At 57.4% G+C, this 10,673-nt stretch overlaps 1 protein-coding gene across 6 annotated transcripts in view; it reads right to left on the bottom strand.

The window, feature by feature from the left end:
- Positions 1 to 10,375, bottom strand: part of EBF3 (EBF transcription factor 3) — a 130,197-nt gene extending 119,822 nt beyond the window's left edge. For 5 of the 6 annotated variants that reach the window (XM_077784747.1, XM_021545698.2, XM_021545696.2 and 2 more), the window contains exons 1-4: positions 2,482 to 2,920; positions 2,097 to 2,253; positions 1,592 to 1,655; positions 872 to 927 (exon numbers count right to left, since the gene is read on the bottom strand). In XM_077784747.1, the coding sequence (XP_077640873.1) occupies positions 872 to 927; positions 1,592 to 1,655; positions 2,097 to 2,253; positions 2,482 to 2,615 (411 nt within the window). In that variant the 5' untranslated portion in view covers positions 2,616 to 2,920. Of the gene's footprint in view, positions 1 to 871; positions 928 to 1,591; positions 1,656 to 2,096; positions 2,254 to 2,481; positions 2,921 to 10,320 lie in introns of those variants that run through there. The other variant, XM_021545695.2, reaches the window with a different exon arrangement.
- Between the last annotated feature and the right edge of the window lie 298 nt (positions 10,376 to 10,673).

Here is a 10,673-nt window from a genome sequence, read left to right on the forward strand (position 1 = left end):
AAAAAAAAAAAAAAAAGTCATGAAATGTCTCTCTCCGGGGGAAAAAAAAAATTAAAAATAATGAAAAAAGAAATAAAGTTGATTAAATCCCAAGCTTTGTGTCTTGTAATTGCTGTGGTGCAACGCTGATAACACGTAGTTATCATCGGAAAAGTTGACCAAGACAGGTTAAATAATTTAATAAGGAACTGCTTGTAATTATGTTATTTACAAGGTATGACAGAGGTTTGAGGAAGAAACAGAAGCTGATCTCAGGGAAATGGACGGGTTTGGGTGACCCCTGGAGCATGGAGTTTGAATTATGGAGATGGGGGGCTGAGAGGTGAATATGGACTAGAGGAGAACAAGATGACTTTTCACCTCAGCACATTTAACTTTTAAATCCAAATAAACGTCTCGCGTTACTGGATGGTCGCGTTATAAAAGAAAAAAGACTAATCCCGGCCAGTTTTGGAGTGTGGGGAAGGGGCTGCCCTTTCCTCACCGAGGAAAAATATCGCCAAAAAAAAAAAAAAAAAGTTACAGAGGGGGAAAAGTGCATTTTAAAATAAATCTGGGTAACTCGGTGGGATTTTTTTTTTCCCTTTCCTTTCTCCCTCGCTAAATTAATTATATCAAACATCTGTTCCCATGACGTTGTCCTCCATGCCACACACGCCACTGAATGATCTCAACGCTGCCTCGAAATGCAACAACACACCGTTTTCTCCTGCCCAAATATCCTCCGGGAAGCGGGGTCTCAGCAGCAGCTCCCCGATTTACTCGCTCAGGTAAATGAGAATTCGGCGCCCCGCCGCCCCCCACCCTTCCAGGCAAGGGCAGAACACAAACTTGGCAACTCGCGCGGCAAGAAAAGCGGAAACTTTCTCACCTGTTTGGTCATGGAGTCTATTAGCCGAACGTACAGGTCCTGCTCTGTCCTAACTCCTGCGGAGGGAAAGCACAGACCGAATTGCGATCAGGATTTCGGCAGCTGAACCCCCCCGGTCCCACAAGGAAAGGATGAGGTCAGGCAATTAACCGCAGCGGGCAGGGATCGGCCCCGCGCCGGCTTCGGGGGAAAAAATTCAAAATTTACAGGGGAAAAAAAAAGAAGACCGATAAAAACGAGCCGGGATTCAGGCGGGACGGAGCTGTGGCCAGCCCCGCGCTCGGGGGCCGTGGCCGAGGCGGCCCCGGGGAACACGCGGCACCCCGCGGGTTTTCCGCGCCCGAGGAAGCGGCTCCGCGGGGCCGGGGCTCCTCTCTGCCCACTCACCCCATCCCAATAATTACCATCAATTCCCAAACTAAAAAAAAAAACCCAACTCCCTTAAAAGTGCCGCTGTGCCCGAGCAGCCATCGATCCCCTTTTTTACTTTCCACTTCAAGCCCAACCGGTTAATCATGTGAAGTACCATTGACTTATCGATCCTTTATGTTTTGTTTTCCTTATATGCCAAGGAAAGAGCCGTGTTTACACGCGTGTAATTTTAATCTCGAAATCTTTATACCCTTTATCCCCCTGCTCCCCCCCAAAAAAGGCCTCGGAAGGAAAATCAGACTTTTCTGCGGCACACAGACGCTCAAAAAGGAGAGAACGACAACTTACCATTGCTATACAATAACTGAAGTTTATAATGAATCCCATTGTTAGTTTTTTCATTGTTTGGCTCCTGCAAGTAACGATAAATAATTACATTTAGCATGAAAAATATCTCCCTCCTCCTGCTGCCCATTTTTCTGGTCCCTGAAGCGGCTCGGAATTAACAGTTTGCAGAAATTCAGCCCACGGTCACCTTTTTTTTTTTTTCCTTTTCTTTTTTTTTTTTTTTTTTTTTCCTTGGTGTGGAGCGCTGATGATGTCATTAGCTCGGTGCAAATATGTCATGTTTTGCCGTTTTCGCGGTGTTTGAAATAAGTCGGGGCCGCGGCGCTAAGTTTCTAACCCCGGGGTCTATTCGGAGCGGCCGTGAGACCGGGGGGAGCCGCACGTGGCGTGGGCGCCGCTGGAGTGCCGGGGGAGCTGCCGTGCTGGGAACCGGCTCTGCTCCACTCAATTACGCTTAAAAAAATTAAAAAAAATTTTTTTTTTTTGAGAAAACTGGCAGACTTACTTTCTCTTTCTCCACAAAGTCCACAAAAGCTGTTCTCTCAATCTCCACCGGCTGTCCCTGCCTGTCGTACAGAGCTAAGACGAAGTGGAAAAAATTGGATTTTCTGAGATTGGAAGGCGGCTGTTTCTCGAAATGTGCCCGAGCCAGCCCCACGCCGCTGCGGGAGAAAACAAGACAAGGCGTGGGTGAGAGCGGCGGGAAGGGGCGCGCAGGCTCCGCGGCCGCGGGGGGATGCGGGGGGATGCGGGGAGCGCGGAGCGGCGCGGAGCGGGGAGGCTGTAAGTGATACGGGGCGGGCGGGGGGGGAGTTAAGGGGGGGGGATTTACGGCCGGGATGAGAAATACAGGAGGAGAAAACCGCCGGGAGAGGATTTGGCAGACGTACCTTTGGGCGGCCGTGTTAGCATCCACTACCCCAGCAGTATGCATCCATGAGCGGACGGGGTTCATCCCACTGCCCAGCGGTTCTTCTTTCATGGTCGTCCCACCTCTTGGTATATTTTCCTGAATCCCAAACATTAAAACAAATTTGGGCAAAACCAGCTCCTAACCAAAAGGGGTTAAAATTGAGGGAAATGTCAGATACGGGGTGGGTTGGTTGTTGCTTGATTTTCTCTCTCTCTCTCTCTCCTTGGCGACTGGAATATAAGAGATGACTTTACTCCCTGTGATCAGTAGGAGAAAAGCCCAGTTCAAGTCTTGCTTCCTTCTTCAATCTGTCCTGTATTGGCACGACATAAACAATTTACTGAGTACTTCTGTGCGGCGAGTTGGATGGCGTTCCAGTTTGGTGGTTTAAAAAAAAAAAAAAAAAGAAAAAAAAAAAAAAAAAGAAGGAAAAAGTATAACTGCAGCCGGCGACAGTGCGAGGTGGCTTTTTTTTTTTTTTTAAGGGGGGAGGGGGGGAAAAAAGAATAAATATTTTTGTTGTTGTTGTTTGCAGACGCGCTCAACGTGGTGTCATCCTAGTAAAAACCGGCTCGGCAAAAAAAAAAAACCTTCAGGACACTGCTGAATCGACCACTTTCTGGCAAGGCTCTCCTGCTCCAAAAGACAAATAAACGGGGGGGAGAAGGGAGAAAAAAAAAAAAGGAAAAAAAAAAAAAAAAACACACCCTGATTACCGCGGAGGTGTTGCCGGGCACACGGGAGAACGGGGCGCGGGCCCGTGGCGGCTCGCGGAATGGACGGAGGCGCGCAGAGCCCGGCCCTCCCTCCCCGAGGAGCGCGGCCCTGCCCCGGGAGCCGGCCCCGCCGCCGCGGGAGCGCTGCCGTCAGCGCTGACGGCGCCCGCGGGGCGGGGCCGCGCCGTATATGGAGCGCGGCCCGCGCAGCGCCGCCCCGCGCCGCCCCGCGCCGCCCCGCCGCGGCCACGGCGGCGGCACGGACAGCGGGACAGCGGCACGGACAGCGGCACGGACAGCGGCACGGACAGCGGCAGCCCGGGCTCACCCGCGGGGGCTCGCCCGCACAAAGGCGCGGCCCGGGATAACCGCGCCGGAGATCGGGTGCGCACCCAGCCCCGGCTCTCGGCCGCCCGCGTTTGTGCGGCTCCACAGAAATGCAGACTGACATCGCTTTTCATCTATTTATATACGTTTTTTATATACTGATATATATCTGTATTGGTATATATTAATTTTTCAAATATATTGATTTAAAAATATATTGCTATTCTTATCTATACTGCTCTTTTATACGTATTTATATACTTTATACATATTGATATACTTTACACATATTGATATATTTTATACATATTGACATATTTTATACGTACTGATATATATTTTTATATATTTACATGTTATATCTATATATCTTCCCCTCAAGTGATGAGCCCTTTCCGCCCAGTGTAGGCTCCGACTTCCTTGTGCTATTTTTTTTTTTTTAATAATCTCTTTTTTAAATTTTTTTGGTGTTTATTTTTTGTGTATTTCCCCACGTCCCCGCGTTAATATTTCCCGAACTCGGGGAAAATCGGCGTTCGTATCTGAATGAATCGGTGAAAATAGAAAGTCCGGTTTACCTTATCAGGATCCCCTTTCTCCAAGGGGTGAGGGAAAAGAGGGAAAAAAAAAAAAAAAAAAAAAGGATGTGTTAGAAAGCAATCTATTTTGCTGGTGTTGGGGGTTAATGACTATTGCCAAAGATAAGTGAATTATCAAAGCTGTTGCTCTACCCGATCTCAAAATCCATTACATTGCTGGCCGTCTAATTAAATACGTAAGTATAATAAAATCATATTTTATGACTATTTGAGGGTAATGAGATTAGTCTTTAGAAGCGATCGCCACATATTAAAGATGCCACTGTCTATAGAATGTTAATAACCTTAAATCAAAGTGTATGGAAACTATTCATGAGAAATTAAAAGAAAATTCCTGTATTCATAATCAGCCCGGAGCTTTTGAGGTACAGTAGAGCAGATTACAAACCCAAACACTTTTATCGCGCAGAGAGAGATCCCAAAGTTCCCGAACAATGCCATGCTCGCGGTGGCATTTGGTGGCACGGACACGTTTGGGGACCTGGAGCGGGCGCCGGGGGCTGCGGGTCCCCCCAGCCCGCAAAATCCTCCCTCCTAAAAACAAGGTAAAAAACGCCCAACGCCGCTGTTATTGCAAGATATTTCCTCAAATGAACAACGCCGAACTTGGTGCTTCCCCTCCGCTAACGAAAGCTTAAAATCATTTACAGTATCTTTAATTCAGATTACACGCGCCAAGGCGATTTAAATCTGATTACCAAATTAGAAGGTTTTAAAACAAATCCTTTTAAATCTGATACTGTTGACTAAGGAGAGGAGAAAAAAAAAAAGTTCCATAAGCCCATCACATAAGGTAACGATCCTGCCCCAGAAAGAAAGGGAGTTTTAAACCTTTTTGACAACAAATGCAGCTGCCCCACTATTTTGGACGATATTAAGCGAAAATGAATGCAAATCTGTGTTCAGAAGCCATCTGGCCAGGAATGGGGGAATCAGCTGCTCCTCACAACAGGCTCTGAGCCTGAATCTATTTCAGCTCATTTTCTAGATCATCTGGTCCTGCACCCAAAGCGTGGAAAATACGGTCTTTATCATTCACCAACTTTATCTTTTTTTTTTTTTTTTTTTTTTTTGTTGTTGTCACTCTGGCTGGAGCCCGCCCGGGCTGCTGCTGCTGCTGCCCGCACCGCCCCGCACCGCTCCAGGCCGGCACCCCGCTTCTCGCTGCTCCGCCGGGAGGGGAGCGGCGGCCGGGCCCCCTCCGCGGCCCCGGGTCCCCTCCCCAGCCCCGGGCCCCCTCCCCAGCCCCGGGCCCGCTCCGGGCCGCGGGAGCGCAGCTCCGCTCTCAGCGCACCTTGCGCGGAGCGCGGCCGGAGCCGGGCGGGCAGGGGGTGTGCGCGGCTGCGGGGGGCGGCCCGAGCCCTCCCGGCTCCGCGGCCCTCCTCCTCCTCCTTTTCCACCTCCTCCTCCTTTTCCACCACCTCCTCCTCCTCCTCCTCCTCCTCCTCCGGCGCCAAGTCTCCCTTTTGTGTGAATTTACGGGGTGAGGCTTCAGTGATCCCCCCGCAAATTTGCATTTAAATAGCGACATCAAGCGATGCGCGTGCCACACACCAGCGGGCTCCCAGATGTCACGGCGGAGCCGCTCAGATGGCCGCAGCCCAGCTGTCCCCCGGCCCGGCCCCGCTCCGCGCCCGCGCACCGCCCGGCCGGGCCCCCGGAGCGCCCCTCCTGCCCCGCACGGCGGCCGGACACCGAGCCCCGCGCTGTGCGGGGCTTCGAACCGATCCCCTGATTCCCACCGCCCTGAGAGTATTCCCCGAAAGTTTATTATTTTATCTTTTCCCCCTCGGGACAATCCCCTCGGGGCTATTATCTCAATCATTTCACTTTTTTTTTTTTTTCCTTTTCTTTCCTATTATTATTTCTTATTTATTTCTCATTTCACGGTTTAAATCACCCAAGTTGGCGAGAGTGATTTTGGTAATTTCGCTATTTCCTCGGCCCTGGGCCGGCCCCGGGCTGCCCAGCTCCGCGCTTCCCACCGCACAAACTTTCCCAGCGGGAAGTTGCGGTGGGAGCGGCGGCCCCGGCCCCGCTCTCGGGGGGCTCGGCCGGGTCCCCGCAGCTCGCCAAGGTCCATATTTCAATTTTGCTGTTGGAAGGCGCCTTCATTACCAACGAGCTGGGTTACACCGGGCGTAATTTATGCCCGGTGTAACCGAGGCAAATCTCTACAAACTCCCGTGCCGCAGGAGGGAGAAATCGGTGTTTTCGGGCGAACCGGTATTTTGGCGTGTTTTCAGGCGTCTTCAGGGCGTTCATGCCCGGGCAGGCGCTGCCTAACGCGGGGGCGCAGCGCCGCGGGGGCCCGGCCCGGCCCTTGCGCGGGGGTTCGCGCATCCTTGGCCCGGGGCAGAGGCCGAACGCGGCCCAGCGGCGGAGCGGGGCCGAGACGGAGCGGTGCCGCCGCCGCTTTGGGGCTCCTCGGCCCCGCGGCCAGCGCAGGCCCCCGGCGCCCCGCCACGGGCCGGGGGTGCGGGAAGCGCCGGGACCCCCGCGCCGCCCGGCCGGATTCGCCTTTCGGGCCGGATTCACCCGCGCCCGCCTCGTTTCAGAGCTTGGATTCGCATTCCTGAGCATCCCGGGCCCGCTGCAAAGCGCACGGGGCCAGCGGGGCGCTCCGGCCGCCCCGCGGGGCGCAACCGGGCGCGGGGATGGCCGCGGGGCCGAGCGGCTCCGCGCCCCGCGCAGGCACCGCAGGGCGGGCACCGGCCCCGCGGGCTCGGGGCAGGGCGCGGGGAGGTTGTCCCTGCCCTGTCCCTGTCCTGTCCCTGTCCCTGTCCCTGGCCCTGGCCCTGGCCCTGTCCCTGTCCGCGCCTGGTGGTCCTGGATCCCCTCGGCCGGCCGGCCGCGCACCGCCCGCGCCCCTGCGCGGCTCACGGCCCGGCTGCGCGGCCGCGCGGTGGGTCCAGCTCGGGGTCGCGGAACTCCCTGTGGGTGCAGGGCCGCTTTACCCAAACTGGCTCTCGGCCCTGCGCTCCCCCCGGCGCGCTCCCGCGGCCCTGCGCCCCGATATTGTTACATCAAAATTAGTTATTAAAAAAAAAAAAAGGAAAAAAAATAAAAGGAAAAACGGCTTAAACTTCCGCCGTGCCCGAGCGCCAGCCGCGCTAGCCGTGCGCCCAACGGGAGCTTTTCCTCGGGAAAAACTCCCCGCGGGCGCTGCGCGGCTCCCGGCGGCCCGAGGGCGCGGCGCGGGCGCTGCTCTCCCGGTCCCCGCGGGATGCGGGGCCGCGGCCCGGGAGTGCGGCGGGGCCGCCGCGGCTCTGCCCCCCGGGGCCCCGGGACGGGGCTGGGGGCGGCCCGGAGCCGCGCAGGCGGAGCGGCGGCCGCCCCCGCGGAAGAGCGCGGGCGCGCAGCCGGGGCCGCGGGGAGCTGGCGGCCGGACAGGTCCCATCGTGCGGCGGGAACAATATCAACTGACTCCAACTGAACAAACAAGGATCGATCAGATAATTTCAGATATTATAATTGGCTTTAATTAAACACACTTCGTTCTAATTAACTCTGAAATTTTAGCATGCTTTGGGACGTTGGTGTCTGATTTGATATTGTCAGTCCAGATGTCCTAATAAAATTCAATCCTCCACTCAAGACTTCAATATTCACTAAGAACAAAATGCAAATTAAATGTAAAACCTAAAGTATCGCCAAAGGTATAATCAAGAAAGGTGTCTCAAAACTTCTCACTTTTTATTACGCAGTAGTTAGAAAATGCAGATTACATCCTAACAAGACCTCGACTGAATAATAGAAACCTTAACCCTTTCGTGGTCAGGGCTCGCACTGCCCTGCAGGGATCCGGGAACATCCTTCGCCAGCGCACGGGAAACACCCGCGCTGCGGTGCGGGGCTCCCGCACGGAGCGGCCGCGGGGAACCGGCGGAGCCCCTCGGTACGGGCCGCTCGCCCCTCCGCACCGGCGGGGAGCAAAACTTGCCGCTGTCACAAGCACTTTTGTCCCCGAGGCGAGCGGCGGCGGAGCCCCGGGCCGGCCGGGCGGGCGCAGCCGCTCCCGCACGGCGGAGCTGCGGGAGAGCCCCGGGCGCGGCGCCGGCCCCGGGCTCCGGGCAGCGGGACCGGGGCGCCCCGCGGGGCGCACGGAGCGGGGAAGGTCCCGTCCCCTCGCCCCCGAGCAGCCTCGCAACGTCCCCGCTCCTGTAAATAATGAAAGCCTCGGGAGCCGGGCTGCGCGGGGAGCCGCGGAGCCCGCGCGGTGCCTGCCCCGGCCCGCGGCCCCGGTGCGGTCCCGGGGTGCCACACCGGGGGACCCCCGAGCCGGGCTCGGCGCCAGCCCAGCGCCTCGCCGCGCTCGCAGAGCTCCGAAAGCCGGGCTATTCCCACATTAAACATTTGTATGTTTTCCATGCTAATGGAGTCACTTAAAGCTGTTGCTAATTTAACTTTTTAAAAAGGCCGCAGCGTGGCGATTTGCATTTTCTTTAGGATATTGAAACGAAGGGAAAACTGCTGGGCGGTGAGGCTGCCCCGAGCGTAGCTGGGGGCCATGCCGGCATGAAAACAGGCAAAGAAAAGAAGAAAGAAGGAAACCGCCGCTTCTTCCCGACTGTTAATAAGCAATTTGTCCCGCCGCGATTTACATCGCAAAGACAAACGTGTCGGGGCGCCCGGCCCGGCCGGGGCCCCCCGGGCCGCTCCCCCGCTCCGCGCTCCCCCGACATCGCCCCGCAGCCGCGCTCCCGCATCCCGCCCGGCGCGCAAGTCCCGCGGCCGCGGGCGGCCGGCGGGAGGCCGCGGCGCTCCCCGCGCCCCTCGGGCTTGAATTTCCAATGAATTCGCAATGAATTTCCCGACGCCCCGGTGTGGGTAAACAACAAGTGCTGGGCTGGCCGTTTCCCTCGGCGGATCCCCTCTCGCCGCCGCCGCGGCTCTGTACGTGGGGACCGTGTGCCATCTACAGGACACTGCGCGGGCGGCCGCGCTCCGCGCCCCCGGCCCCGCCGCCTCCCGCTGCCCCCGCCACCGTCAAACCATTGATTGTTTGTTATTTCAGCTTTTTAATTTTTCTTTTCTAACCTCGCATTAAAACTTTGAGGTGATAAAGATTGCGGCGCTGCCCGCGATTTTTAAACGTAATTAATTAATTATTTTTTTTTGTTAAAAGATGTGAAATGTAAAGATAATGCGATTTGATTTGTTAGTCTAACTCCCCGATTTGAGAGTTGATGTCCCCAAAGACCGGGCGAGCTTTTTCCCTTTATTTATTTTTATTAAAACATCAATCTACTCTGGAGCTGGGTGAACTCAGTTTCACCTAGAGAACATAAAATTCTCCATACCAAGGAAATAAGCACCTTTCATAAATCAACAGTATTCCTGACAGATCGATCAATTTTTGGTTGTTAATCCGAAAGGAGGAGTTTTAATTGCTTTCTGCCTTTTAGCCCGGCCACCTCGGCGCGGCGGCTCCGGGAGCGCTCGGCTCTCCCCTCCTGCGCTCGGGAGGGGGGAAAAAACCCCGGAGACCCTTCCGCGCCTCCCGCACCCGCGGAGGGCCGCGCAGCATCCCCGCCGCGCTACCTGCGCGCAAGCTGCCGGGACGCGCAAAGCCGCGCGGCGGGCCAGAGGCGGCCGCGCCGGGGCGCGCAGGCTGCGCGCAGAACCGCGGGCGGCGGCGGCTCCCGCGCCCGGCCCGGCCCCGGTAAGCGGGAGCTCCGCGCCCCCCGGCCGCGCCCCTTCCCGCAGCCCCGCGCGCGGGCGGCCGCTTACCTTGCGCGGGCGTCGGCGGGGCGCGCGGAGGGCAGCGCGCACGGCGGAGGGGGAGGCGGCCGAGTGTGCGGAGCGCCCCGCGCTTTAATACACTTCTCGCCCAGCGCAGCGCGGCGGTGCGCGGGGCGCAGCAGTGCGCAAGCGCCCCCCCCGCGCTCTCCGCTGCGCGGGGGCGGGCGGGAGGCGCGGGGCGCCCGCGGGGGCGGAATCGGCGGCGAGCCCCGGGGGGAGCGCAGGGGGGCTCGGCCTCGGCCCGTCCCGCGGCCCGGCCGCTCCGTCCCGGCACTCGGCGGAGCCGCGCATTCCCCTCCCGCGTCCCGCGGGGGCTGCCCCGCGCCCCGGCCCGCGGAACGGCCGCCCGGCCCCGCGGCAGGCGCTGCAGGAACGCAACAGTTTGTCCCGCGGGGACGCGGCCCGGGGATGTCCCGCGGGGGAACTCACCGCTCCCGGCGCCGCTCACGTCTCGCCGACTCCGGGCATCGCCGCGGCCGGGCGCTGCCGCTGCCCCGCGCCCTCCTCCCGGGCGGGCTGGGCGGTACCGGCGGCTCCCGAACTCCCCGGTGCTTGGCGCTTTGATTTGGAGCGCGAGCGGCCGCGCCGGCGGTGCGCAAAGAACGCCACTGGCTGCGAGAGGTTTTATTTTGTTTATTTCTGCTCTTCTTTCCCCTCCCTCTCCCACTTTAGCCCGGGAACTCCCGCAGCATTGGTTAATCCTCGAGGAGGGATAACTGCTGAGATCTTCAGCGAGCTCTCCGCTACCACGGATACTTCCTAGAGCTCCAGCAGCTCTGTGA

The sequence above is a fragment of the Lonchura striata genome, chromosome 7 (assembly GCF_046129695.1).
Source record: "Lonchura striata isolate bLonStr1 chromosome 7, bLonStr1.mat, whole genome shotgun sequence".
NCBI classification, from domain to species: domain Eukaryota; kingdom Metazoa; phylum Chordata; class Aves; order Passeriformes; family Estrildidae; genus Lonchura; species Lonchura striata.